This window comes from Aythya ferina (assembly GCF_964211825.1).
Source record: "Aythya ferina genome assembly, chromosome: 2".
Lineage (NCBI taxonomy): Eukaryota > Metazoa > Chordata > Aves > Anseriformes > Anatidae > Aythya > Aythya ferina.
The window spans coordinates 69,215,973-69,242,790 of NC_140297.1; the positions used below are offsets into that span (position 1 = coordinate 69,215,973).

Sequence of the window (26,818 nt, forward strand, 5' to 3'; positions counted from 1 at the left end):
TAATGCAATACTATTTAGAAGGTACAAAAGGGCAATGTGGAGAATTTTGTCGGGAAACAAACATAATGCAAGGTATAGGTGGATGTAATGTAAGTGATTCAGAAGTGGTTAAGCAGATGGTGCAAAGCAGAGCAACCATATCTGTCCACTTTATGTAGCATTTCTATTGTTACAGTCACTGAGATCTAACTGTAGTCTGATGCTATACATCTGTACTCAGAATTCTTGCATGGCACTTTATGAAAGCAAATAACCAGGTTTTACCCAAGTGAGTTGTCAAGGAAGCAGCTGCAGTAGTTGTGTAATCCACAGGCAAAAGGGAGAGTTTAATGCACATTCGCAAAAATGTGTACAAACACAGCAATTCTCAAGTGTAGCTGAGGCAAAACATCGCTGAGAACTAACAATCCAAAGCAGGCAATGAGAGCATATTGAGAGCTGGTGTGTTAATAAGGTATGAAAGATAGTTAGCAGGGAAGCATGCAATAAAGCAGTGAGGGTTTTGTACTGTGGTGGAAACTACCTGTTTTTAAAATTGAAATTTGTTGCTGCGCGAATGTAGAATGGAGTTGAATGTAAAATGCACCTCAAAACTCAGACTCCAAAAAATCTAGAAATAAAAGAATTTAGAAAAGGACATGACTGCTATAACATGTCCAAGTGGATCCATCTTGTTAAGTTAAACGGTGGGAAGCGCTTAAAATGCTGAACTGAGAGCTAGCTATACATAAGATCTAATTACACATCCATCTTGCCTTGGTGCTGAAGAGATTGCTTGAATGCTTCAGAAACATAATTAGATTCTTGATGAAATTACCAAAGTCAATTTTATTAAGTATAATTAGTAAGTTATATCTTCTTCTCCAGGCTCTGAAGTATCCTTACTTTCAAGTTGGCCAAATGTTAGGACCTCCTCCACAATACCTGGAGAAGCAGACTCCTATTAAGCCAGTGCAGCCAACAGAACCAAAGCCAACTTTACCCAAACTGGAAGCAGTATCCAAGCCAGAACCTCTGTCTTCACCTGATGTACCTGACCAAATGCAGCCACAGCCCCTCTCAAAGGTTAACCACCAGCCACTTCAGCAAATTCAGTTACCTCAGAATACAGCTAACCAGCAAGTACCAAAACAGCAGCAGCCACAGGCACAACCATTTTTTCCGACTATCAGTAAAAACTCATCACCAGTAAGTTGCCTTCAGTAAATACCTAACTTAGACAGGTGATTTTATTGCAGGATTTTACTGTATTCAACCTGGTCATTCTCTGAAAGTAGCTGTACTTTTTATTACAGAAAATACAAGTTGATAATTCAGGACTAACTAGGGATATAGCTAATTACTTATTAAAATTTTACAGCAAATTGGGAAAATACATTAATTACAACAACAATGTAAGTTCTCTTACAATAGCCTTTCCTGACATGCTTCTGCAGTAATGTAGTTACAACAGCTATCATTATTGACCTTTGAGAAACAACTCACAAAAATATTGTTGGTATACGAAAAAGAAATAGGAAATGAGAACTGTGGTTGTCTCAAGCAGGAAAGTACCTGAGCGAGTATGCTAAAAATTACAAGTATTCCAGAAAATAGTGGACGGCAAACTACAGTCGCATGAAAAGATAGCTTTATAAAGTAGTAATTCTTTGGTAGATAATGTTAAGGGAAAACCTGACTCTAATTTCTGAAAATTGCATTTGCTCTGGCGTTATGGAAATCGGTACTCCGAACCCTGAGCATGATTGCTGTGAATGATTTGCACCCCTGTGCCCTGCTTCTGACAGTTGTTCTACTGCCAGCGAGAGACTTCAGCAAGATGCCAGCAACAGAGGCTAAGCGCTGAACTGGCCTGCATACAGAACATTAACCTAACTACTTCAACTAGACTTAAGCCATTGAAAGGTGACAGTCTAAAAGAGCTACGCACAAAATACCTGCCAACTTTGTTACATGTTTTGTGCTTAAAATCTTTCTTAACATTGTGACCAAAACAGGCACAACACAATGGGGAAAAATTCTTCAATGTTCTTAAGTAGTAGTCTGAAGTAAACTAGATGTAAAAATATTAAGTTTTAGAATTTATTTAAAGCTTTTTTTTTTTTTTTTTTTTTTTTTTTTTTTTTCAAAACAGAAACAAGCAGCTAGTGGCCCTCAGAATGGCACAGTAGGTCCTAAAAGCTGCAGGAGGCGATGGGGTCAGACTTTGGTAAAGGCTATGGATAGTTTGGATGACTTGGACAATGCTGAATTTGGAATGTCGTGTTCAAAAAAACCTAGCATTGCACTGTTAAAAGAAAATAAAAACAAGGAATGCCTTTTTAGGTAAGTCCTTTAATTATATAATCACTTTTTTTTTTTTTTTTTATGTACACAATAACCAGTAGATTTATAGGTTGGTTAAAACAGATCTGCTAAAATTTAAGTCACTCAAGCTCTGCAAGAATGCAAAGAGCTGTATGAACAGGCCAGCTTTGGGTGTGGTATCTATGTGACACCAGTAATATCCATATTTATGTTTAAGCACTGTACATTTCATATGTTCATCCTGTTTCTATGAAACTGCATTTTACTGTAATCATATAAACTAGATTTACTTCATTTCCTTTATCAGTTGAGCTAGGGAAAGTTCTGCAAGTTACCCACAGTTGCTTTTTATTCTGTAGTATTGGATACACTTTTTTTTTTCCTCCATATTCTCATCTAAAACTCTCATGAGGTTTGAGACTTGACTGTTACTTTCTGTAGGACCAAAGTCTAATGATGAAATCAGGCTAAGAGAAGAGCAGTGTATTCTTCAAGCTAGCATCAGCTTGTGCTGTTCTGAGGTGGAGTCGCTGGCCACATAGTTTGAATGTTTTGATTTTTCAGCATTCCAGAACCAAATGCTGCATGCTGCATCCAGCCAGGAGGGGAAAATAAGGTTTTGATGAGAAACGATTCTGGAAGATCAAATACATCAGCAAAACAGTACTATCTAAGACAATCAAGATATCTACCTGGTAAGGGGAAAAGCCAACACAATATGGAAAACATAAGCAGTGAACAACATTTTTACAGTACATTTAAACTTTAGATTTTGCACTGGATAATTTTGCTTTTCATACCCAGGCTAAATTTTCAAATTTTGGGCTGAATGCCTTTCCAAGAACATATCTCACCACAACTGATGCAGAAGGTCCTGGCTATGTAAAAGTGGAAGGGAGCTCAACCAACTCTGCTTGTACATCATAAACATTCACAGGCCCTCTTATAGTCAGTAGCATAGGAAACCCTCAGTAATATGAATTCAATATCTCTTGGATGCCTAGGAATACATCCTGATTGACCATAAGCAAGTGTACCCAAGGAGTGAAGAAACTATCCATCTGTAGTGCATATGCACCTTCCTCAGTTTTGCAATACAAGGAGGTTTTGTTTCTTTTGAACTTCCAATTCTGTTAAGTGCAGTTACCCTTGATAGGAGGTACTAAAAAATACCAGCCACTTGCATGGGTAGGAATTCACACCTGGTGACTTCCCTTCCTAAGGCACTTATTCTCCGTAAGATAACATTGATAATTAATAGACAATTCCAGTAAGTGTATCATGACATCTACGGTAATCCACAGTGAGCATTTAGTTGGCTCCTGATTGCCAGGCAAGTTGTTTTATTATAGTGTATCCCCAGTTTCTCAGGAATTCATTAGTCCAGCTAATGTATGTCCAGTCCTTCTAAATATGAAATCACTTCTTTAATGCTAAATAGGATTCCCTAGGACTCAAGAGTTTGTTCAAATGGAGGGGGAAAAAAAGCTTCCTTGTCTAGAGGTAACAAATGGAAAATGAATCTATATTCCTTATATTTTTAAGTATGCTTCCAATACATCTGTTTTTATTAGTTTTCAATTAGAAAGGCATTGTTTAAAAAAAAAAATAATATATGTATGTAGTAATTCCAGCACTTAAGAGAATAATAACTCCAAGGAGCATATTTGGTATTTATCCGTATTACTTTAGTTCTATCACCACTAGCTCTGGGAGCTGCTTTCCTACTGCGTAATCCCATTAACTCCCGTAAAGCTCATAACATGGTGAAGTAGCAAGAACCTCTTTGTCCTACTTTTAAACTTATTCTTTGAAGATATAGTTTTTCAGCCTTGAGAACTCAAATTTTCAATAATTTACTTAATTTCTGTTAATTGTTTGAGAGTCAAAAATATCAATAACGAGCTTATGATTTTATAGGAACCAAATAACTGTAGTAAAACATCTCTGAAAGCATGAAAAGAATTATTTGATCGGCACCTCCAATTTTCATAGTAGAGGAATATAAACTAATCAATGGACATTGTTCTTTGACTTACATTTATGGTGTTTACATTATGCTACAAATAATTTAGTGTTGTTTCATGGTTCTAGAAATGACTGTTTTTCATTGGTTGAATTATGTTTTAAATTAATAAAATTTGCCGTGATTTGTTTTCTAAGGTGTAAACCCTAAGAACATCTCTTTAGTAACAGTCAATAAAGAAGGATCTCATGGAACCTGGAACAACCAGTTATTTTCTAAACCACTGGCACATTTTGGAGAAGGAATGTCTTTCAACAGAAATAATACAGGTAATGTGTAATAAAAATGGTCGTGTTGTATTTCATCATACTTCATTTAATTAATTTACTTAAGACCTTCTAGTTTAACTTCTGTTGTCAGGCTTAGGTTTTAGGCTTTTTTCTTTTTTCTTATTTAAACACAGACTCTTAAAAACTTTTTCATACATAAGTGATTTATTTTGATTTCATAGCACAAAGGGAGTATAGACTAGCTCCTAGAATAAAGTTCTGTCAAGACAAATTTTTTTCTGTAATCCTCTTAGACCAATTATTGTACTGTGCTAACTCAAGCAAGTAGTTTGACCTCATTACTGCCTGGTCAGTGTCATGTGGAACACTATAAAACAGCAGTCTCGTATATAAAAAGAAACTAGGTGATGAATGGTAAGCTCGTATAATAAAAATGATGTCTAATATTCTAACCAAGTTATTCAGTAATCTACCAGCTTTGTAGCTGCATGAAAAGTCTCTTCTTTCAGGAAGGCACTTGTAGAAAGGTGCCTTTTGTGCTACATTTTTTAAAAATCACTGCTATCAGTGTTTTAAAGTGTGAAGACTAACACTTACAAGTTAAATGACTTACCTAAGATTTCATTGACTTGAGACTAAAACCTATCTTCTGACCACCAAGCCATACACACCATCTATGTACTCCCACCACCCTGTGATTGGAGGTAACTTTTAACAGCTTTGAAGCCACTGTCACTCCCAACTTCACTGATGCCAATAAACCACCTAACCTAACGTGCTTATACAAGAACTTCAGAAAGCTTCTTTACATGCAGATGCTACACCCCAGCTCTTTTTTAACAGAACTTTAGTAGCCATCTTGCAGTGTCATCAGAACTGATCCTCCCTCTGGAAGTCAGGTGAGGTATAAATCATTCATCTGAAATTATGTGAAAGACAGGAAATGGAAAAATAACAGCATCCCCTGGATTAGAAGAGACTTTTTTTTTTTTCCAAGCAATTATGATATGTACCTTTTTATTTTCAGAAACATTGTGTCAGGGTGCCTTAGAATTAATTAGTTTATTCATAAAATGCTCTTGCATTTGAAAGAGGCACAAAAAGGTCAAGAGCTGTTTCTGAAACAATGTATCAGAAAGCTAGACAGCTACCTACTGAATTAGAACATAGCATTCATCTAAGTTAATTTAATGGTAAAAATCCCCCTGTTGTCTTACTGGGTTACTTTGAGTATCTACCAAAAATAATAATAATTAAAAAAAATTTAAAAAAAAAATCTAAAACTGATAATTTCATGTGTTTGAAAATTCTTAGTATTATTTCCATCAACATCTTAAATAATAGTATATTTCGTATACCCAGGAAGCAACGTTAAAGATAGACACACAGAAAACAAGAATAGTTGGAGCACAGATCAGGGTAATATAGCACTTCAATCATGTTTGTTTGTTTTATAATGACAGGATTGAATACTGACACTGCTGTGTAGTATGCTAGTAACTAAATTTAGTTTATTTAAGTGTTTTATTTTTCTTACCCATGACATTTCCCTAGGGTGAAATAAGATGAAAGCAAATGGTTACAAATGCTTTGTGAAGAATGGTAAAGTTATGATCAGTCAGCTTTGCAAATATGCCTGAATGCTTAAACTAGGAATTTATGTATTTATGTGATTGGCATATGACTGCATTGTTGGTAAACTACATTTTCATTCCATTATTAGAATGGCCCTTATAAAATAACTAGACAGAGTAACATTTCCTGCTTGTAAAAACATAGAAGTGAAATGAGAAAAATGTCAGATGTTTATTTTCTTGCTTTGCTCTTCCTCATTTCTTTGATATCATCTAGCCAGATTCTTTCTATACTTTTTCTAAAGTTCTGTCTTTCCATCTTTTTCTTCCTTTTCATTTTCTTCTCTACAGAAGAGAACTTAATTATACCAATTGAAAAACTATCATGCAAAGAAAGGTTGAATGAAAAGTTAGAGGATCCAAAAGGTAATTTATAGCAACTATAGCCTGGTTCTTTGCACATTTCATATTTGTTTTATGTTTTCTTCTAAAAATTGCACTTGCAGTGCAGATTCCAAATAATCACATACTTCATTTTCAGTTGTAATCTATTTTGTCAAACTTTGCCCTGTTCATTATGTCTGCTTTAGACCAAGCCTCTCTAGGCTGAGGGAGTTAAGGCAGAGGCTATACTTACCAATGAGCTATGTTTTAACAACTCTTGCTGTGACACACAGAAGCAGGTAAACAGCAGAGGTCAATCTCATTTACCATAATGTAACATAGCGTGGAAAATCGCTGCTACTGTGAATTTTACTCTTTGGAGTAGTCAGATGAACTCAAGTAAAACACATACATGTATTTAAGATCCCTCTGTTCTTGGGTGTTTTTGTTTTGTTTTTGTTTTTAATACTGACAGAATTGTTTCACCTTTTGTATTTGCTTTGAAACCAAATTAAGTGCGTGCTGTTATACCTGAGTAGGATAAGTGATTTCCCCCTACGTGCAGCCCAACCTGAATTGCATCAGCACACTCTTTGAAATGTGAAAGAATAAACTGACTGTATATACTTACTGAAGTCTTTTATATAACATCTGAATGTTCCAGTAAGTGACTTCCTAACTTTTCTTCTGGATTCTCAGCACTTTAAAAGATAAAGTAAATTTTATTACCATAATTGTAATGCATAGCATGCAACTGCACTGTTGCTGGATAATGGCAAAGAACCAATCCCACTAACTGCATTCCAATTTTCTATCTATTACACTGATTTTACAGTACTGTGATTGCATAGATTTTGTTGGAGTTAACCTCAGTGTAAGAGAGTAGAAACAGGTTTCCAAACAGCCTAGTTTGTGCCTAAACACACTCTCCACTGCAAGCAGTGTTAAGCTGGAATGTTTCACCTCTCCCTCAGTTTCTGGCACCTCAGGTGTGTACCTTTGTGGTACATCTCATTGCAATGATTCATAGCTCTTCTTTTTCCTTCAACTCACTACCCAGCTCAGATGATTCGGTGGCTTTATTCTTTGTGAAGAACCAGGTATGTGTTGAGGTAGGGTATACTGCCCAGGCCACGCTTGCACTTGTCATCATGGCCTCCTGCATGTCTGAAGGATGAATAGCAAGAACTCCTTTTGTACAGCAGTGGTCAGAGGTAAGGAACAATTTAGTATGTGCTTTTAAGATTTTTTTAAAAATATTTGTAGTTACTCCTCTGTATTGAACTTCTACTTTTCTTCCTTTGTTCTCATCCAAAAAGATCGTACCTCCAGACCTCTCAGTTTCACTGAGACTCTTCTTCTGGGCTGCCCTCTACTATTTTCTGAAGAAGGGCTCATAAAGTACATCAGGCATTAAGAGGTAAGGGGAAGTGAAAAAATGGTTCAGCAGTTTGTTTGTTTTTTAGTTTACAGATATGCAACTTTGCTGAGCTGTAGATAAGAAACAGGCAGGAATAGTCTTTTTGAGGTCTGAGCCCTGCCATGATCTTACTTTTAGATTTCAGAATTTTAAGAAGTGCTTAGACAGGTGAATGTAATCCTAAAACTGCATTGCTTTGTTTTTCAGGCAAATTCCTGAAAAGGAAGAACAACTTAAAACGGCAAGAAAGTCATATTTTAATTGAGTACTTTATTAAAGTTTTATTTTTCACCAGGACTCTTGTGTCATTCTTTACTGCACTGGAGACTGGCATGAACTATACACAGGGAAGTCCCATAGAGACCCAACTATTCACAGGACTTACAGAACAGACAGCTTGGGGAGACTGGCGAAATCAAGTCAGCTGAATGCTTTTTGTTAGTGTTCTTAAACAGGAAGGTACACAATGACACAACACAGCTGTAATTAGCTGAGGATACTTTGGGGGTTGGTAGATGACCAATTTTGCAGTTTATAAGTCTGCTGCACTGAGCTCTGATATTAACACAGAGAGCTGGGGGTGTTTTTGTGAAGAGGAGCATTTTGCAAGCACACGGGCCAGAGACAGGAAAACTTTGTCAACTCACACATTGTGTATTTTTCCAGAACTATGGTTGAAACCAACCTAAATGTTAATAAAAGTGTTCACACTTGATAAAGGTCAAAACTACTATCATCTAGTAATTCATAAAATGTAATACTACCCAATATGGAACCTCAACACCAGAGAAAGCACACTTCTTCAGATGTTGTGCCAGCACAGTCTTTAAGTCTGTCCCTATAATGATACAGTTGGAGAAGGTGAGAAATTTGCTTGGAGCACAGTGTTAAGTTATAACAGAATCCAAAGCTATTGTACAATAACACAGTACTAATTTTGTGTGCAGATGAATGACGTTTCTCAGCTTCCAAAAGAAGATGATTATGTCAATCTTTTCAAGGTAGCACTGCTTTAAAAAAGATCTGGACCAAAACCAGGCCCAATAAAATTCCAGCCAGAGTCCAAAGGCAAGGGGAACTGGGTCAAGATTTTTGAACCTGGCTAAGTCACCTTCATACGGGGTACTACTTACCACAAGAGGATTTTGTTTCTATTTTGGATAGACTTAAGCCAAATATGTTGAGTGCAAGACTACTGTTGAGCACCGATTTTCAAATATGGAAATACTTAAACTAGCTTCCAGTAAATTAATTAACTGTAAGTAAAAGGTAAGATCTCATCTTCTCTAAGCTCGGTATAAAGCTTTGCTGTGCGATCGAAGTTTAATGAAAGTACTAATGAAATGTTCGTACTGTTTTTCTGTCTTTAGTCCTACTGCGTCACAGGATCAGACATACTAGAGTATACGCAAATGTAGTTTGTTAGGCACCTTAAGGGGTCCAACTACAATACAAAGAAAAGAATAAGTACTTTTGCCAATAGGCAAGCACTAGGGAGTTCTTAAAGAACTCTCACACTCGTTATTTGTGTTAATGCAAAGGTGTTTTGAAGTGTCTATAAAAAGCAGGCAAGGTTTTCTGCATGTAACTGAAAATATTAAAACTCTGATGTCAACAGGAAATCCTGACTTTGTAGGAGGTGCTGCTTACAACCCATTAGGAGGATACATCCCTTCCTTTCATAAAAAAGAAGTTGGATCAGCTGGACAACGGATACAGCTAGCTCCTCTTGGTCCATCTGTATCAGGTAAGAAACATCCTTTTAACATATATATCTAAGGAAACGATAAATGTTAATTTTGTGTGCTTCCTAAAATGTTTATTATCCTTTAATAAGTCTTCCCTCAAGTTTTGTAAGTAAAATTATTAGGCATATTTTTCTTAAATGATTTGAATGCAGGTATCTAGAGGGAATCATGATATAATACCCGAAGAAACAACTGCTATTAGATGTTAGGTAAAAGTAAACAAATGCGCAACCCTTTTGTTATTCCAGTTGTGGAAAAGTTGCTAAACTACTTTTTATTAGACATTCAGGCTAAATAAAATTGCTAAAAAAAAAAAAAAAAAAAAAAAAAAAAGTAACTCCACAACTCAATAGTAAGTGGTCATGTAGACTGGATATAAATATAACTGCATGATTTATGTAGCTATTAGGAAACATTAGTCACCAACCAGTAAGTATGAAAAATAGATAAATGCAAGTTAAAAACAAAAAATATAAAACAAACAACAACACTCCTATTTAACGATTTGCAGGATTTTTTCGTGACGGTGACTTTAATGTAGCATGTGGCTGTCTTGAAATACCCATGTATTTCATCAGTATAATGTAATTGACGATCCTGATCCATGCTTATAATGGCCTCAACTATTTGGAAAAAAAAAAAAAGCAAAGACCTTCCTCAGGTGACTTAATAAATAATAAATTCACAAATAATGTCCCAGATACAGTACAAGCACTAAATTAAAATTAATTGCTCTTTTATTTACTAGCCCTTTCTGGTTGGTCAGCAGCTTCTGTGGTGGTGATTTAAGACAGGTTTTCACTGTGTCTTCATCTTCACTATGTTAGCTATGCAAGTCTGAGTGTCATCTCAGTAGGTGACACTGTTCTTATACCCTTGAAATATCACAGGAGTGCTTTCTGGAGTGAAAATCTCAACGCTGGTACATTATACAAGGTAAAAGCCAAACAAGAATGCAGTGACCAGTTCTGAATAGTTATGATATACTAGTGATCTAGCTGTACATTACCTTAAACACATTAAAAGATAGATTTCATATTGTTTTTAACTGAATGGAGGAAACTATCCTGAATATAACAGTTACCTTGTATATTCTATGGTATGGATGATGTTTCTTTGTTGATATGTTCCTGATTCAGAGAAGACAAACAGAAGTGCTCAGGAAAAATTGGTTTGTGAGTAGAAAACTTAGCGCCATTGTCCAAACCCAACAGAATACTTCTCTAGTTACTTCAGATGAAATAATAAGGCCCTAAACTGACAGTGAATTGTTTAATTGAAGGGCCTATGATAGACCAATCTGATATGGTCCTACCTAAGCATGCTGTCTGTTTTGCTGACTTGCTCTTTTGAGCTACTTGTTCCCACCTAGGAACTGGCAAACAACTTCTGAGGAGAGACGGAGGGAAGAAAGGAGATGGCATGCAGATATAAAATACACTTAACTAAATTAATGTTCTGAGCCTGGGTTGATCAGGAATCCACCAGGGAAGACTAAAACTGCACTTCATTATCTGAAATTTACCAGTGCAAGTTTTGATTCGTCACTGTGTGGACCAGGAAGTTCACAGGAGGACAAAATCCACAGCTACTTCTAGATTGCTGAGAACAGTGAGAATGAAAAGAAATTACTTAAGTGATCCAAAGGGAAATAAATTCAGTGTTAATCTGTAATTAGAAATGGAAATGTAGTAAAAGTCAGAAAGGCTGGCAGACAGAGGTCAGTTAAAAAAAGTCTTCCATGTCCTGGAGAAAGAGCAAGAATTCTGTTGCTTAAACTAATCATGTTTAGCCTAAAATCCACAGGCCTGCATGGGAAGAGAGGTAAAGGTGAAGCAAACAGCAGTTTCTCTCTCCTATAGTTGAACATTAACATTTTTGTTGACCCTTTGCTTTCTATTATCCAAACTGAAATAAACTGGGCTCTCAGTTGCTTTTGCTCCCTTTGTTCAGAGATTTATAATGCAATAAGTTAAATATATTAAATAGAAAATATAGCATTTTGTTCAGAAAACTTATGCAAGACGCAAGAAAAGTGACCTTCCTTGCCAACAGAGAGGATATGCCAGAATCATACTGATGAAAGATAGGGAATACCAGCTTATAATAAAAAAGAACATTAGAGAAGGTGTTTGTTTTCAAAGAGATGGGGATGACCTGACCCTCAGTTTCAGATTCTTGAGGTTCCCCCTTTCTTAAATGCCTTGATTCTCACCTGTACTTTAACAAGTTTAACCCAGTGTTGAAAAATACCATACATGCTTTTCCACAAGAAACAGAATATGCAAGCACAAAAACAATCATTTATTTTTATTCATAACACTTTAACTAAAACAAAACAAAATCTATCAGTAATAACTAACAAGACTGAACTATGAAAGTAGGAAAAGAATGGCAGGACATACGTTAGGAATGCTAAGGAAACAATGGTAGTGTACAGCAAAAGTTTGCATAAGAGAGATTCTGAATAACTAGCTTTAGAAGCTTGGGAAAATAGCAGAATCGGTGATGAACATGAATAAAACATGGGTTATCAGCCCCTGCAACAGGGCAATCACTTTAGTAAGCTTGAGGCAGCAGTGTCTATTTGAAATGCAGAAAAGGAGAGTCTGAGGAGGAAGGCCAGGAATGTGGTAGTGTGCTACTACCAGTGCGGGAGACCCGATGGATGCCAATATAAGGGGGGGGGGGCAGGGAGAGGGAGGGAAGAGCATTTAGAATAGAACCTATTAAATCAAAAGAGAAATGGAAATTACCAGCAGATACACCAGCAGTCCTTAGCTAAGCAGGAAGGAAATAAAATGCATAAAATCTCAGAACAAGAGGGTCTTCAGAATCTGTGCTTTAGTACAGGCTGTTTGAGATGTAATGAGTTTATTGAAGTTGTTATTATATGCTTTTTCAAATATTTGAGATAAAGAGGGAAAAAAAAACACATTTCCTTTCTGTAGCAGCTTTATGACAGGAGATAGAATTGTAGGCGTAATCATGAGGTTTCACTGAATTTCCGTCTTGGTGTTTTCTACAGGGATTGTTGTAGAAGAGGTAGGTATCCAGTAGAAGAGAATTACTAGTAAGATACAAAAATGCTAGGAAACTTTAGCCTTATCAGAAAACAAGCATAGATAGCATGTCAGAGACTAAACCATCCTTCTGTGGTTTGTGAGTAGAAAACTTAGCGCCATTGTCCAAACCCAACAGAATACTTCTCTAGTTACTTCAGATGAAATAATAAGGCCCTAAACTGACAGTGAATTGTTTAATTGAAGGGCCTATGATAGACCAATCTGATATGGTCCTACCTAAGCATGCTGTCTGTTTTGCTGACTTGCTCTTTTGAGCTACTTGTTCCCACCTAGGAACTGGCAAACAACTTCTGAGGAGAGAGGGAGGGAAGGAAGTAGATGGCATGTTAGCTTTCAGCTCTCATTCAAATCTGTAGTGAAAGTAGTGAAACGCTTTTTTGATTCTGACTTCTGGTTCCTTTCAGACTATTCCTGGAAAAACAAAGCTGCCCATGCATTACCAGGTCCTACTTACAATTCAGCAGCAAAAACCATGAATATTTTAACTCGTGCACCAACAGTTCAGCCAGTACATGGAAGAACAGACTGGGTGGCCAAATATGGAGGACACAGATAGAAAATGCCATCCTCTGCAGGTATCGTGTGAGCTCTGTTCAGTTCTCCTGCACTGGAAACATGAATTGCATATTTGCTCCAACTTTTCTTAAGACTGTTCAATAGTAAAGAAGGAAAAAAAGACCTTGGGTTCTGTTACCTGTGGAAGAAAAATAATTTACAAAATATTATGTAAAATATTGTCTATGTAGTAGGACGTCATGAAGCATTGTGTAACATCTTGCCAAATCTGAGTATTTTAAGCTAATGAGGAGTAGATTTCACCTGACATTTCTCTATAGATCCACTTCCTGACAGAATACTCTTAGAGGAGCATACTCTTGGTCCAATGTCTACCACTGACATACACTGTTTTCACATACACAAGCAGCTAGAAGCAGGGCTAAATCTGAGCAGCACCAGGCTTCCAGGTGAAATGCTTGTTCCTTACTAGGAAGATGAGAGTGAAAGTACAGAGTGGGCTTGGAAGAACACAGTGTCATACAAGGATTTCAGAACTCACCTAAGAGGTACTTATGGTCTGTGACATCTAAATGTTTATAGTAGCAATGACAACTCTGTATAGTTGGATATAAGTTATCCACTGACAAGTACTATACAAGGTCTGAAAACCTGGCCCAGGATGATACAGCAAGACTGGAAAATAGCTAAACTACTATCAAATGCTACACTTGTTGAGCTGTAGTGAAGCTTAAAATTAGACTCTACTGTTAAAATTAAATTATGATTGTTTTCAGTTGAAGATCTGTGGAGATTTACATCTCCCCTGTCAAAGGTGTGTCACAGTGATGTTTAAAGGAGCATGAATCACTGCAGTCTCACCAGCTCTTTTAATGTTGAATTAGCCAAAAAGGCTTAAGTGATCCATAAACTCCTGTTTTTACATCTTACAGACTTCCCCTTATTTTAAAGAAGTTGAATCAGACTGTTCTTCAAAGAGGTTACTTTCTGCTTTAGCTCTCAAAGGCTAACTTAAGTCCCTGAAAACACACACAAACTTTACTAATGCAATACCTCAATGTATATGCTCATGCCATACCTTCCCTGGCTTCTATGGTAAGTTTTACAGTAACATCCTGCAAAAGACCTTGCAGTGTACAATAATTTTTTTCACATGTTGACCTAGGCTAATTCTGTTAACGGTTGCATTCAGAATAGATGCTTTGGACTGTCATTACATAATTAGTAATTACATAAACCCTGCCAATTTCAAGTGCAAAATTAGTATGTTCTTTAAAGATGTACAGCTGTTAATGATTACTTTAGGCATTGTAAAAAGAGAAGTATTTGTATGATTTTTATAACTACATATAAAATTTCAATTTCTACTGTTGACCTAATGTGCCATAATATATGAGCTACGTAACTAAATGTATGTCAATTTAATCTTAAGCTGTTGTACCAAAAAATTATATGGTTTGTTATAAAAGCAGCACCTAAACAAAACACTAATACTGGAAGAAATGTACAGGGATAGGAGTATCTAGTTAGTAACACACTAGAAACTTTAATTCATTTGCCATGGGTCTACTCTCAAGTATTTGTTATTCCCTTACTGCTAGCAGGCGTTCATATGCTATTTAAATGTACCTTCATTTATCTGTAGAAGTGCTGTTTTATAAATGCACTGGTTTTACAATTAAAAACAAGAGAAATCCATCACTCATCTCTAGTACAAGATGCCAGTGAGTTAGTTACAGTCACAGTCTAGGCAAGCAACTAATTATGTGGCCATAGCTCACTAATATTTACATAGAACAGAAAAATGTAGTACTTATTGTATTAAATATGGCTAGAAGAAGCTCACCATCCTTACCATATACTAATGGACATTGAAACTATTTTGACATAACCACAACGGTCTTGACTTGTCCGTAATCAAAGCATGACAAGTGTTAAGTTTTTCTTGCAACCAGTAGGAGACTAATAAGGCTCTCTACAGCCACCTTAACCCTGATCCACTGACAAACCCTTTCAGTGCAGAAATGCCAGTTACTGCTTAAGAAGTTTAGTATACACTCAAAGGGGATGAAAAGTACACAACTGCCAAACTCTGATCCTCTCTTGGTTTGGCTTACTGTTTCTCCTGACTGTGAGAAGTAGAAACAAAGAGTTCCAGCAGCAGTTCTCAATTCAGGCTACTGCTTTCCACAGCACATGAAACAGCAGCGAGGCATAAACTCTTTGGTCTAAGTCCCTGCTTTTCATTGCCTTGTTGTCCATTAAAGGACAACTGCTGCCTAGACTTGCAAGTTACCTGATTTGAGACCAGCATTACACAATTAGAAAACTGCTGATCTCTGCCTGTGCTCAAGGCCAGCTGTAACCCAAGCTGTGTGGCCCAAGACAAGGCTGCTGGCAGCTGCGCTCTGTAGTAGCAGTGATCACAACCCTTGGTCCTTCGGGGAGCTGTGCTGCAGCTATGCCCATGCCCAGCCATGTCCCTACTGACTGCAACCCCATCCACTGATTTCCTGGCCTCCCCGACCTTGCCTCATTGCTGCAACCTGCTAGACAAATCCCCGTACTTGTGGTAGACCCCAGACACTGCCACTGGATGCGATCTCATGACCTGCTCAGGTAGCAGGGGCCATGCCATCCTCAGGGAGGTCACTGCCCTGCCTGTTTTGCTGAAACTCTCACCTCTTCCTATGGGAAGAGACTTCCCACTTCCGCTGCTCCCATCCATGTCCAGAGCATAAAATTATCCAACAAGGAAGGAAAAAGGGAAGAAAAAAATATGTACGTTGTCATCCTCCTGCTGAGGTACTGGCTCAGTATTTAGGGAACTCTGAACAAATGAGGCCCTACAAGCTATCTAACCTAATAGATCAATCCCACCACTTCCATTGCTCGCAGTACCATACACCAAAGAAGAGAGGTTGTGAACGCCAAGTTCAGGCCCTGTGCAGAAAGGGACATAAGGCAGATAGTACCAGGAAGGGATATATTACCATCCACACATAGCTCCCAGCTGCACTACAAGTTTATATTTAGAATGATTTCAGGCAACAGAGTACTTGTGAGGGAATCATCTGAGCCCTTTAGTCTTTAAATAAACTTTCACTGAGAGTTTTTTCCAATCTGAAATAGATTATTTTCTCTCAGGAAAAAAAAAAAAAAACAAAAAAAAAAACAACAACAATTAAATACTTGTATGAATATATAAAGCAGATGCTTTTTTGCTCTGGCTATACCCCTCCACCCCAACCAGTTCAGGAAACTTAAAAGTCCCTATATTCAGGGAATGGAACAAGGATAACTTCTACAATTCACATTCACAAATACATGTAGATACCCTACATAAGAGGTACCAATTTGCATCAATCCAGATGAATGATTAAAGAAAACCGTTGCAGAGAAGTTTGTAATCATAATTTCTTCATTTATTTAGAATAACATTTTAATTCTCATGAAATGCAAGTGCTATGACTACAATTCAGCATTATCTAATGAAGCACATTTTTTATTTCTCTTACCAGTGATAGTATGTAAAAGTGAAATGAATGACATTAAGCGGGGCACTTTTCCTCATAAAAAACTAAGTAAGGAATTTACTTTCATTGTATCACAATAGCAACTTGACAGCCTGCTCCATGATTGTTTTGTGGGCTCTAACGGCCCTAGCAGAAAAAAGGCCCTGACTGACAAACGTGATGAGCAGATAAGCTGTCAGGGAAGTGGGAGGGGAAAGGTGACAGAACAAACACATTTGTTATTGGCAGTATTAGCAACAAGTTGGCAACTTGTCTCCTATTGTTTCAGAAGTACAAAGGATTTCAGATTTTAAGTCCACATGTATATTTAAGCTTCATTCCTATCAGCACACAAAAGCACCAAGAGGCCTCTTTCTACAGTCATCTGCAGAACAAGCATCTGAACTAATACTACACTCTTATTTTCTTGCTTCATAATTTAGATACTGAGATAAGTGCCAGTTTGGAAGACAACACAGGTTCTCAGTTTATGTCCTTTAAAGACAGACCCATGTGCGTTAGGATATGAAAAATACAGTGCACAGTCAGCAATGCCTTTTCTTTTTTGCGTGGTACATTCAGGCAGTTGCATTTTCAGGCTTCTTAATGATCTGCGTCAAGTCACTCGAAGATAGACTTATGGCTTAAGAGGTTTTTCCATCATCTGCAATCCAAGCCGTCCAACCATCAGTATACTGTTGAACAGAATATTTGTTAAAAAAAAAAAAAAGCAAGGGTAGCAAAAAATCTTAAAAAACAACATGAAAACTTGATATGATTTAATTTAGCTGAACTCCAACATAAGATTTCATTTTTCACAGGACTCACCATGTAATATTTTTGTTTAAAGGCATGTATATGTTAAATAAAATGCTTATTCAAAATGTGGATGAGAACAGAAAACAGGTGACTACCTGGCCCCAGCAATCAGCCCAGGCATTGCTTTTCTGGAGTTGTAAAATCTCATTCCCATAACAGCAGACAAGGTTCCAGATGCCACTGATAAAAGAGAAGCGCAGTCAGGACTACGTGAGGGAAGCAGGTCTGAAGCACCAGCACAGCACTGTCAGGGCAATTGACAGTGCCAAGCAGGCACAAATACACAGGCAGGAATGCCTCCCTCCTCCCCACAGAAGTAAACATTTTCCTTGTTTCTGTTAAGTAGCAGAGCAGCTGAAAGCTTTACAGCAGTTTGGTAAGCATACTCTGCTGCTCATTAGAGATGAGTAGTTCTAATGAGTTAAGACCACTGCCTAAACACCGAAAAACTCTGATCCCCTGTGCAAATTACTAGCTCCCCTTCAATTTCTCCTTATTTGTGCAAGGGGAATGATTACGTCCTTGAATACAGATATCCTCAAAATGGCCAAAAAGGTGGGACAGTGACAAAGATCACTATGGGGGAGCCAAATATTATTACACTGCCCCTTTCTTGGTGACCTTCGGAACTGAAAGGTGGAACTAAATTAATAGTTGCCTTTTGACATTAGATTTGAATGCCACATTCCTACATACATTCATGCAATAGAAGTTAGCTTTGAACTAGATTAAGAGTCGACAGTAAGTATGAGCTACAGTACATTTAATTTTTTTAATGGCTTCACAACAATAACTTGAGACATAAAACCCCACTTGAAATACGAATTAGCAAATAACAACAAGCCAAAGGATCAACCTGAAAGAGCAACTAATGTTTTAAACATGATTCCTAATTATTTGAGTTAACAATTATTAACAAATTGATTAACAATATTGGAATTATTAACAATGATTAACAATATTGGAACAAATCCAATCAATACATAAAAAGTTACAGGGCTGCCATTTCTTTGAAGAATAAAGGCAGGTGTTATAAAAGCTTCACATTAGTTTCTATCAGACAGGGTAAAGTATATCCTCAAGGTACATTTCTCCTCTAAAAAGGAAGTTCTTTTCTCAGAGATTTACTTATGAGGTAGTGTGACCAATCTAAGCTCAGCTGGAGCCACACCTGCAGCCTTTTGTTTCACCTGAGGGGTTTACTACCAGCTAAACCCACAACTTCTCCTACCATCTGTTGTAAACAAGGAGAGTACATCACCGTTCCCTCCTTCCCTTTGGAGGCTTCAGGCTTTCTCCCCTAGCGTGGGACACACTGAAGCACATGCTGTACAGAGATGCCTGTGCACCCCTCTGCAGCCACGGCTCATGTGCATTCCGTGCACCTGCATCAGTCTAACGTGGCATCAAGTCTGGCAGCAGAGAGAGGTGTTTCTCACTGAATTTCCAGCTTCGAGGGGTTTCAGAGCCTACAAACCTTACACAGACACCTCCTGCTATGGGCAGGAGGCCCTGCCGCCATTTACAACACCTGCACAAATAAAGATACCTGCTAGAAAAAGCGCTGCCACTCGCACCGCTACCAGGCACGCCTGGTACAGAAACACAGAGCACACCTACCGAGAGAAAGCCAGATATTCTTTGGATCTTGGGCCTGCTGGTAGGCCCCCAACCCTGCTAAACCACCGAAGAGGAGCCCGGCGGCCAGAGACGGGACGCTGCCTTGGGTGAAGGAAGGAGAAAGCCGTTAGCGGGCGCGCACACGCCAAGCGAGCCGCCCCCGCCCCCCGAATACACGCATAAATAAACAACCAAATGTACAAATACAACTCCCCCGAGGCGCCGTGTGGCCCCCGGCCCGCCCCCACCTGCCCGGGCGTAGCCGATGATGCCCCCCGAGGCCACCAGCGCGGCGTAGCCGAGGCCGACCCAGTCGTAGGCCATCGGCGGGCCCGCGGCTACCCCCGGCCGGGCGGGCGGAGCGGAGCGGAGCGCAGGGCACGGAACGGCCGCTGGGCAGGGCCCCGCCGACCTTGCCGCCGGGCCGGGCGGCGCCTTCCCGGCGTTCCCGCCCCTGGGGGCGGGCGGGAGGGGACGGGTGACTGTCAGAGAGGTGTTTCTGAGGGCTCCCGAGCTTCGGTGAAGGGGCTTGTGAGGATGCCCGATGTTCAATAAAGCGGTGCGTGAGGGTGCCCCGAAACAGCGTGGAAGCCACGCGTTAGGCACAACAGGCAGCACGGTACCTGCAGCCACGCACATGGCGTAGGGCTGAAGGTGCGGCTCCGGCCAGCACGGGCTGGCCCCGGGGGTGTGCTGCCGTCAGGTTACCCTGCCTGGGGTAACTGCTCGCCATCGCACACCCAGTGCTGCTGCCTTGTGCCAGGCCGTGCGAGCTAATAACGCCACAGCTCCGCTGTTAAGGCCACGGTGCTGCATTGCGGGGTGGGAAGCGAGACCCTGACAGTGCCTACGGGGACTGGAGAAATGCTGTCTCTTAGCAAGGTGAAAGCCTGGGAAGGAACTCTTAGTTCTCACATCAAAGAGGTACTTCAGAACCCTGTAGGAGAAAATTCCACAAGAAGCAGCCCTGTCAGCTCATACATCCCATTGCAGGACTGACTATGGTGCTGTACAACTGTGCACCAGAGCGCTCCAAGTCTTGCACCACCACCTACCTGCATTAACAGACTAGTTCAACAAACCCTGGCGATGAGTCCAAGATTTGTCCTAGACTAAGATGACAGCAAGCACGGCGTGATGCAGTGGTGATATCTCTTCCCTACCTCTCTGATAGAGCATGCCATCAGCTCCTCCAAACCTCCTCGCTTCCTCTCCTTCCTAGTTCATGTATTGAGTGACCAAAAAAAAAAAAAAAAAAAAAAAAAAAAAAAAAGGAATGCATGCTGCTTCTCTCTCTTTTTTTTTTTTTTTTTTTTAATTGACCGGACATCTGAGATGCTAGGGAATGAAGAAAGAATGATGCAGTATCTAGAAAAAGCACAGAATTTTGTGTGGGAATGAAGCAGCTCATACAGCATCGATACAGGCCCAGTCAGCTTTTGAGGGGGGAAACAGCATGGAAAACTTTGCTCTGTTGTTCATACTGATTCAGAAAGGCAGTCAAAAGTAGTATTTGAAAGAATTTTTTGTTTGTTTGCTTTTTATCACTGTATCTGTAGAAAAAAAAAAGGGGGCAATGTCTGTTATTGATATTCAATAGCACTGCTAATACTGTCAGGTCACACTGATTTAGATGTATTTATTGAGGTCAGCTGTCAGAACCTTTTATTTTAGAATCATAGAATCACAGAATGGCTCGGTTTGGAAGCGACCTCAAAGCCCAGCCAGTTCCACTCCCCCGCCATAGACAGGGACACTTCCCACCAGACGAGGTTGCCCAAGGCCCCATCCAGCCTGGCCTTGAACACTTCCAGGGATGGGGCATCCACAGCTTCTCTGGGTAACCTGTTCCAGCGCCTCAATGCCCTCTGAATGAAGAATTTCTTCCTAATGTCTAATCTAAACTTACCCTCTCTTAGTTTAAACCATTCCCATTTGTCCTATCCCTACCCTCCGTAACAAAGAGTCTCTCCCCAACTTTCCTGTAGGCCCCCTTTAGGTATTGGAAGGCCACTGTAAGGTCTCACTGGAGCCTTCTCTTCTCCAGGAGGAACAACACCAACTCCCTCAGCCTGTCTTCATTTAAAAAGAAAAGAAGCTGATGATTTGCATCCAAAAATCAGTCACACAATGAAAACAAAATGATTTATTTCAAGAAAAACATGACAAAGAGTAGCATTCATTTAAAAACAACAATAACAAACTTGAAATCAAGGTCTCTCAGTAGACTAACCACCTTTGATTTTTTTCTGGGTTCTTTCTATAACCAGTACTACAACACAGTCGTAAAATATCTATATTTGCTCAGGCTTGGAGCCTTTGATATCTGTGGCTTCAAACTGCCAAACTTATTGCTTCTGCTACTGGGAGATATTTTGCCATTTGCCTGTATTTTCTTGAGTCTGAACAATGAAATGTAATTGAAATGTAACCTTGTCTGTACTCTGTGCTACTTTAAATAGTCACGTTAAACTGTGAAATTGTCTTTTATTTGGAACATTTCAATTTGGGGTTATTCAGCTAGACAGAACAACCTGGGGGCGGGGGGAGGATTTTGGCTCCAGAACTCTTAGTTGGGCACTTTAAAACTCTTTCTTTAACAGACTTGTCTCTTCAGCTGCCACCATGGTAGCAAGTTCCCTCCACAAGAAAGCGAGTAGGATTTCCACCAAAACTCTGCTGTGGAGATAAACTCTTGATGCCTTTCTGCAGAAATCTGCATTATTAAGTGTTGACAGCTATAAACACAGAACAAGCTGACTGAAGCAGATCCAGCCCTTTCAGACCCATGCCTGGGGGTTACCAACCATGCTTCAGGACATCTGAATATGATGTGTTGTCATTTCTGAACTTCTGCCGTTTGCAATCCAGTTTGTTAAAACCGAAATTAGCAATGGTTTAATAAAGTTGGATGCTAAACTGCTGCTATTCAAGACCTCCTCTTTGAGCCACCTTCGCTTGTTCAGGAGAGCAGCACATTCACTCCCAATTTGTACTACCCCAGTGCTGCTGACTTGGGTCATTCAACAGTGCAGCTAAAATACCACATAAACTCCACCAGTCATCACTACAGGAAGAAGCATTCAGAGTTTTGCTTCCCTGCTTTGTTTTTTTTAGGACACAGTGACTGATACCTGTAACTTTTGCCTTCTGTAGGCCATACTAAAATATTCCTGAATGCAGATTTTTCTCTACAGCATGCCTAGTCTGTTTAAACTGTGCGTGGAAGAGCATTAGGTAGACTTGGAAAGGAACATGTTTGATTGCCTCCCTCTAGTGGCTGAATAAAGGGGAATAAAAATAGGGCTGGGATGAAGTGAACCCTAATGTTAAGTATGTGTATTAGCCACTAGTTTAAGATCAAAGGAAGTAAACTTGGGAAGAATACTCAGGCTATATCAAAACATGACACAGAATTACTGAGTTATTGCCAAAGCACAGTTACCCTCTTCCAGTCCTGAAAATATGTGTCTTGCCACTGTCTTCCTTACTTTGTGTCCTACATGGGATGATCTAAGGACACAGGTGAGCCAAAATCTGTGTATAGAGACTAGTTTAGTTTAGTTTAGTTTAGTTTAGTTTAGTTTATTTTTTTCCAGCTCTATTGGTTGGCCTTCTAAAACAAATATGTAAGCCCTTGTTTTTCAGACATGAAGAAGGGCTTCTGCACCTGCCTATGAAATTTTTCAAGCCATATTCATTAACCTAGCAAACGATGCTGTTTTCTTTCACAAACCTTGTCCCAATAGATATTTAAAGAACAGGTGAGATCTGGACAGTGCAGCATCTTTATTCCATTTCCAGTACTTTCTTGACGGTTCTATGCACTAGATTTTGTCTTTGACAAAACAGCATCTATATGTATGACCACCAACTGTATTCCTGTTTTTTACTGAGGTACGAGAAATCCCAAGGATGCATGATTCTCTATACATTTTATAGAAATAGGTAGCAATGTCACTATAGCTAGACAAAAGTTATGGCTGGAAAAAATTCCATTAAAAATGGCAAAAATGCAGACAGGCCAGCTGCAAGAGGGGTTGTGCCTTAGTGCTTCCTTTTGGATCTCTCACACTTTGGCCTCAGGGTGTTCAATCAAAGGTTAGATTTGCAGACTGAGTGAGACAAGCTGAACTGAGCTGTATCTACCACACATCCTAAAGAAACCTGGTGGATGAATTTGTGTTACCAGCACAGCAGAAATTAGACATTTGCTGCTATTCTCCCAATCACTTTCATTGATGTAGTCTGATTTTTTTTTTGCTAGCTAGAAATACCAATTTGGTTCCACCTGAACCTCACTCTGGGACAAGGTTCTCTTTCGATGTCTCAGCTCCAAGCACTCCACAGTCAGTGGGTATGTTCTGAGCTCAAACTTATTTGCAAACATACAGGTGGAGTTAAAAAGCCATTTGAGGTCACCTGTTCCATACACACAAATGCCTCTGACATAATGGCCTGCCAAAAAAAAAAAAAAAAAAAAAAGAAAGAAATGTCAGAACCCAGGTTTATTTCCACAGGCATGATCAAGGATCCAAAACTTTATTTTGGTAACTTTTATCTGCAAAGCCACTATCAGTAATCTCTTACACAACAAACACGCTAAAATACCTTATAAATGTAAATAAAATGAATGAAATGAAGAAAGTTACTTGAAAGTAAACAACAAGTAAAATTCCTGAATAAGGAGATAGATCAGAAAAGTGTTATTAGTTAAGACTTTCTATGATGAGACTGACACATAGCAAAGGGGAGAATTTTCTTCTGTCAGTGAAGAGGAACTTACGCTTTTACTTATACAAGATTTTCAACTACATAATTCTTGTTGGCACTGGTTCAGTGTCACTTATTTCAGTGTATTCATGCTGATGTGAAACTGATGCAATTTAAGCTGACTGAAATTCTCAAAATTTTTCTCCTCAGCACAAAAAACTATATGAGATGGATCAAAAATTCTTGAAATAAAATTTGTATTCTCTTTTTCTCCCACTTTTTTATGTCAGAAGTACAAAACAGTAAGCAAAAAATGAAGTGTGCCATAGAGGTTATATCTTGTTAAGGTCATATCATGAAAACTGTTCCAGCTTTCTCACTGCTTGTCATATGTAGCTATTATCATTCACTACCTAATGACTACGGAAGAGCTGACTCCTTTTAAATGCCTTATCTGCCACCTGAAGACTGACTCACATTACAGTTAGAGGCCATAGGACTACAGGAAAAATAGGCAAGTGTTTTTCACTAGATGAACAGAAAGAATAAAGGATGAAAAATGTATACATTACCATGACAACCTCCATGGCTCTCTTCCATATCAATCCACTTCACTGCTTTCAGGTCTCCTTCCCATGATGCGTTGGGCATGGAGCCTGGGACACCTGGTAATTAGGTAACAAAAAATAAAATAATTAGTCCTTTTAACAAGTATATGCTCAGTTTTCTGTCTGTTTGCTAGGACCCTTCTCACAAAACTAGGATAAAATACTCTGTAGTATGTGTCAACCAATGCCTGGATGCTAACTTTGTTGTAAAGCTTTTTCACTGAAAGCAGCTTTCATTCTGTGAACAAGTTGACAGCCCAAGAGACCTAAATAATTTTACCTGAAAAACAAAGTCTCACTGCGATACTGCATGCAGTATACTGCATTCACATCACCTTCATAACCAGTATGGCCCTCCCAGTGCTATTTGCACACCAGGCCACTGACACATCACATCTTCAGTAGTGTTAAATACTTCATTTTTTCTTACAGTTTCCTTCTCTCTCTCTCTCTCTTAAAATATATATATATATATTTGAGAAAACAAAAAGGAAAAGAGACCACCAGAACAAGTTCAAGTGTTATATCAGTGGATGGAGTTCTTGAAACTGAACTATATAGCTTATGAAAGTACACAATAGTATGTTAATGTCTAGACATATCACAGGACCTATCTAGACATAAACTGGTAAATGATGAACACCTGCTATAACATCCATTTTAAGTACTTAAGGGAATAATGCTGAGCACTCAGTGTTTAGTATTTCATGAAGAGTAAACAAGCAACATATATGCAATGTGTTGGCAGCTGCTTAAGTCAAGAGAACTTCAGTATTTTCAACTCTAGGCAGCAACAAAGACCCATTGCCATGAGATGAGGCGTTCGGTTTTGAAGGTAGGAGCTGACCAGGTAGGTACAGCTAGGAAACCCTCTATGCCTGATCTGTATGGCTATAAGTGTCCAGTGATAGGACCCGCGGGAATGGTGTCAATCTGCGGCAGGAGAGGTTCAGGCTGGACATCAGGAAGAGGTTCTTCACTGAGAGGGTTATCGTGCACTGGAACAGGCTCCCCAGGGAAGTAGTCACTGCACCGAGCCTGTTGGAGTTCAAGCGTTTGGACTGTGCACTTAGTCACATGGTCTGAATTTTTGGGTTGACCTGTGTGGTGCTGGGAGTTGGGCTTGATGATCCGTGTGGGTCCCTTCCAATTCGGGATATTCTATAATTCTATAGCGCGCTCAGTATAGTGAAAGATGTTTATTGAAGCCCTTCTTAACACAGTCTTCAAAATACAGTAGAAAAAAGTAAAGGCATGTTATGTAAAATCATAAAAGCTTTCTACGAACTCATCCCTTTCTGTAAATTTTATCTTTCTTACTGGCTAATTTGTTGCTTGAGAGCTAAGCAGACTGTAACTGCCACCCCATACACACTAAGAAAACTGGAAAAACACCAACTTCTCACTGTAGCACAAACACTTGTAAATAATTTATTTGCCTGCTTGGAAAAAAAAAAAAATCAACATATTTTGTTTTTTTCCTGCCCAGCAATGTAGTGTTGTGCCTGAGTTATTGTATGGCAGAACAGGAAACGTTTGGGGAGCCAAACACATGCAGGTACAAAAATGCAGACATTATTTCTGCTTTCTCCTCATGAAGCTACAAACAGAGGAAAAGACTAACTTGCTCAAATGCAAGCATTAATTTACCACCGTGGAGTACCTGCAACTCAATCTTTTTAACAGCTGCAGCAGAAGCAACAGGGTGTGACTGGGGTGGCAGTGGCAGGCAGCAGCAAGCTGCAGCTCCCTCTTCTGAGAGTCCCCCCATCACAGATGACAATTGTCATAAATTAGACCACGCCAATTTTTGGTCTATCAAAAATTTATTAATTGAGTAAGCGGATGCAAGGAAAACAGCGCTGGGCGGCCGGGGAGTCTGCGCTCCACCAACGGCGCGCGCCCCCCTTCTCCAGTCTCCTCTTCTTATAGTCTAATAGTTCCGGTTGTTTGTCTGCTACACTGCCACATCCTGGCATATCTGCGGCTGCGCGCGCTGTTGCTAGGGGGTCGTCTTCAGTTTTTGGTGGTCGTGAAGATGAAGGCCATAGTCTTCCTCTACGAATCAGTCCCCTCTTATCTCCTTATAAGGGTCCCTACAAGACCCAGAGCTTAACACCTAAGAATATTGCAAAATCTGTCTAACAGCTTAGGAAGTAGATAATAATCTTTGCCCAGTCAAGAAGCTGCACCTGTCTAGCAACTTAAGAAAAACAACAAGTAGATTACAATCTTTGTTCTATCAGGAAGCT

At 39.2% G+C, this 26,818-nt stretch overlaps 3 protein-coding genes across 28 annotated transcripts in view; 1 reads left to right on the forward strand and 2 right to left on the reverse strand.

The window, feature by feature from the left end:
- Positions 1 to 17,476, forward strand: part of MAK (male germ cell associated kinase) — a 33,184-nt gene extending 15,708 nt beyond the window's left edge. For 7 of the 19 annotated variants that reach the window (XM_084509411.1, XM_084509414.1, XM_084509402.1 and 4 more), the window contains 7 exons: positions 868 to 1,188; positions 2,135 to 2,325; positions 2,872 to 3,002; positions 4,471 to 4,602; positions 6,489 to 6,563; positions 9,560 to 9,688; positions 13,180 to 17,476. In XM_084509411.1, the coding sequence (XP_084365537.1) occupies positions 868 to 1,188; positions 2,135 to 2,325; positions 2,872 to 3,002; positions 4,471 to 4,602; positions 6,489 to 6,563; positions 9,560 to 9,688; positions 13,180 to 13,331 (1,131 nt within the window). In that variant the 3' untranslated portion in view covers positions 13,332 to 17,476. The other 12 variants (XM_084509404.1, XM_084509403.1, XR_014689565.1 and 9 more) reach the window with 11 other exon arrangements.
- GCNT2 (glucosaminyl (N-acetyl) transferase 2 (I blood group)) overlaps positions 1 to 26,818 on the reverse strand; it is a 61,592-nt gene that overhangs the window by 19,734 nt on the left and 15,040 nt on the right. For 6 of the 8 annotated variants that reach the window (XR_014689568.1, XM_084509423.1, XM_084509422.1 and 3 more), the window contains one exon: positions 24,531 to 24,623. Coding sequence is in view for 7 of the 8 variants with exons in the window: in XM_084509423.1 (XP_084365549.1) it covers positions 24,531 to 24,623 (93 nt within the window). In the remaining variant the exon portion in view is untranslated. Of the gene's footprint in view, positions 1 to 21,376; positions 23,704 to 24,530; positions 24,624 to 26,818 lie in introns of those variants that run through there. The other 2 variants (XM_084509420.1, XM_084509421.1) reach the window with 1 other exon arrangement.
- Positions 16,692 to 19,899, reverse strand: LOC311431652 (transmembrane protein 14C-like). Its single transcript, XM_084509426.1, has 4 exons — positions 19,494 to 19,899; positions 19,246 to 19,347; positions 17,721 to 17,805; positions 16,692 to 17,501 (listed from the first exon to the last, which is right to left on the reverse strand). The coding sequence occupies exons 1-4, from the start codon at positions 19,882 to 19,884 to the stop codon at positions 17,444 to 17,446; spliced, it is 636 nt and encodes a 211-aa protein (XP_084365552.1). The 5' UTR covers positions 19,885 to 19,899; the 3' UTR covers positions 16,692 to 17,443.

What these genes read in the sequence shown, in the direction of transcription:
- LOC311431652 (XM_084509426.1), bottom strand. Translation starts at nt 19,884, where the DNA reads ATGTGCGTGGCTGCAGGTACCGTGCTGCCTGTTGTGCCTAACGCGTGG. An exon ending in CATCGGCTACGCCCGGGCAG is followed by an intron (nt 19,348 to 19,493) that starts GTGGGGGCGGGC and finishes CCTTCACCCAAG; the next exon opens with GCAGCGTCCCGTCTCTGGCC. An exon ending in GAATATCTGGCTTTCTCTCG is followed by an intron (nt 17,806 to 19,245) that starts GTAGGTGTGCTC and finishes CTCTTTTATCAG; the next exon opens with TGGCATCTGGAACCTTGTCT.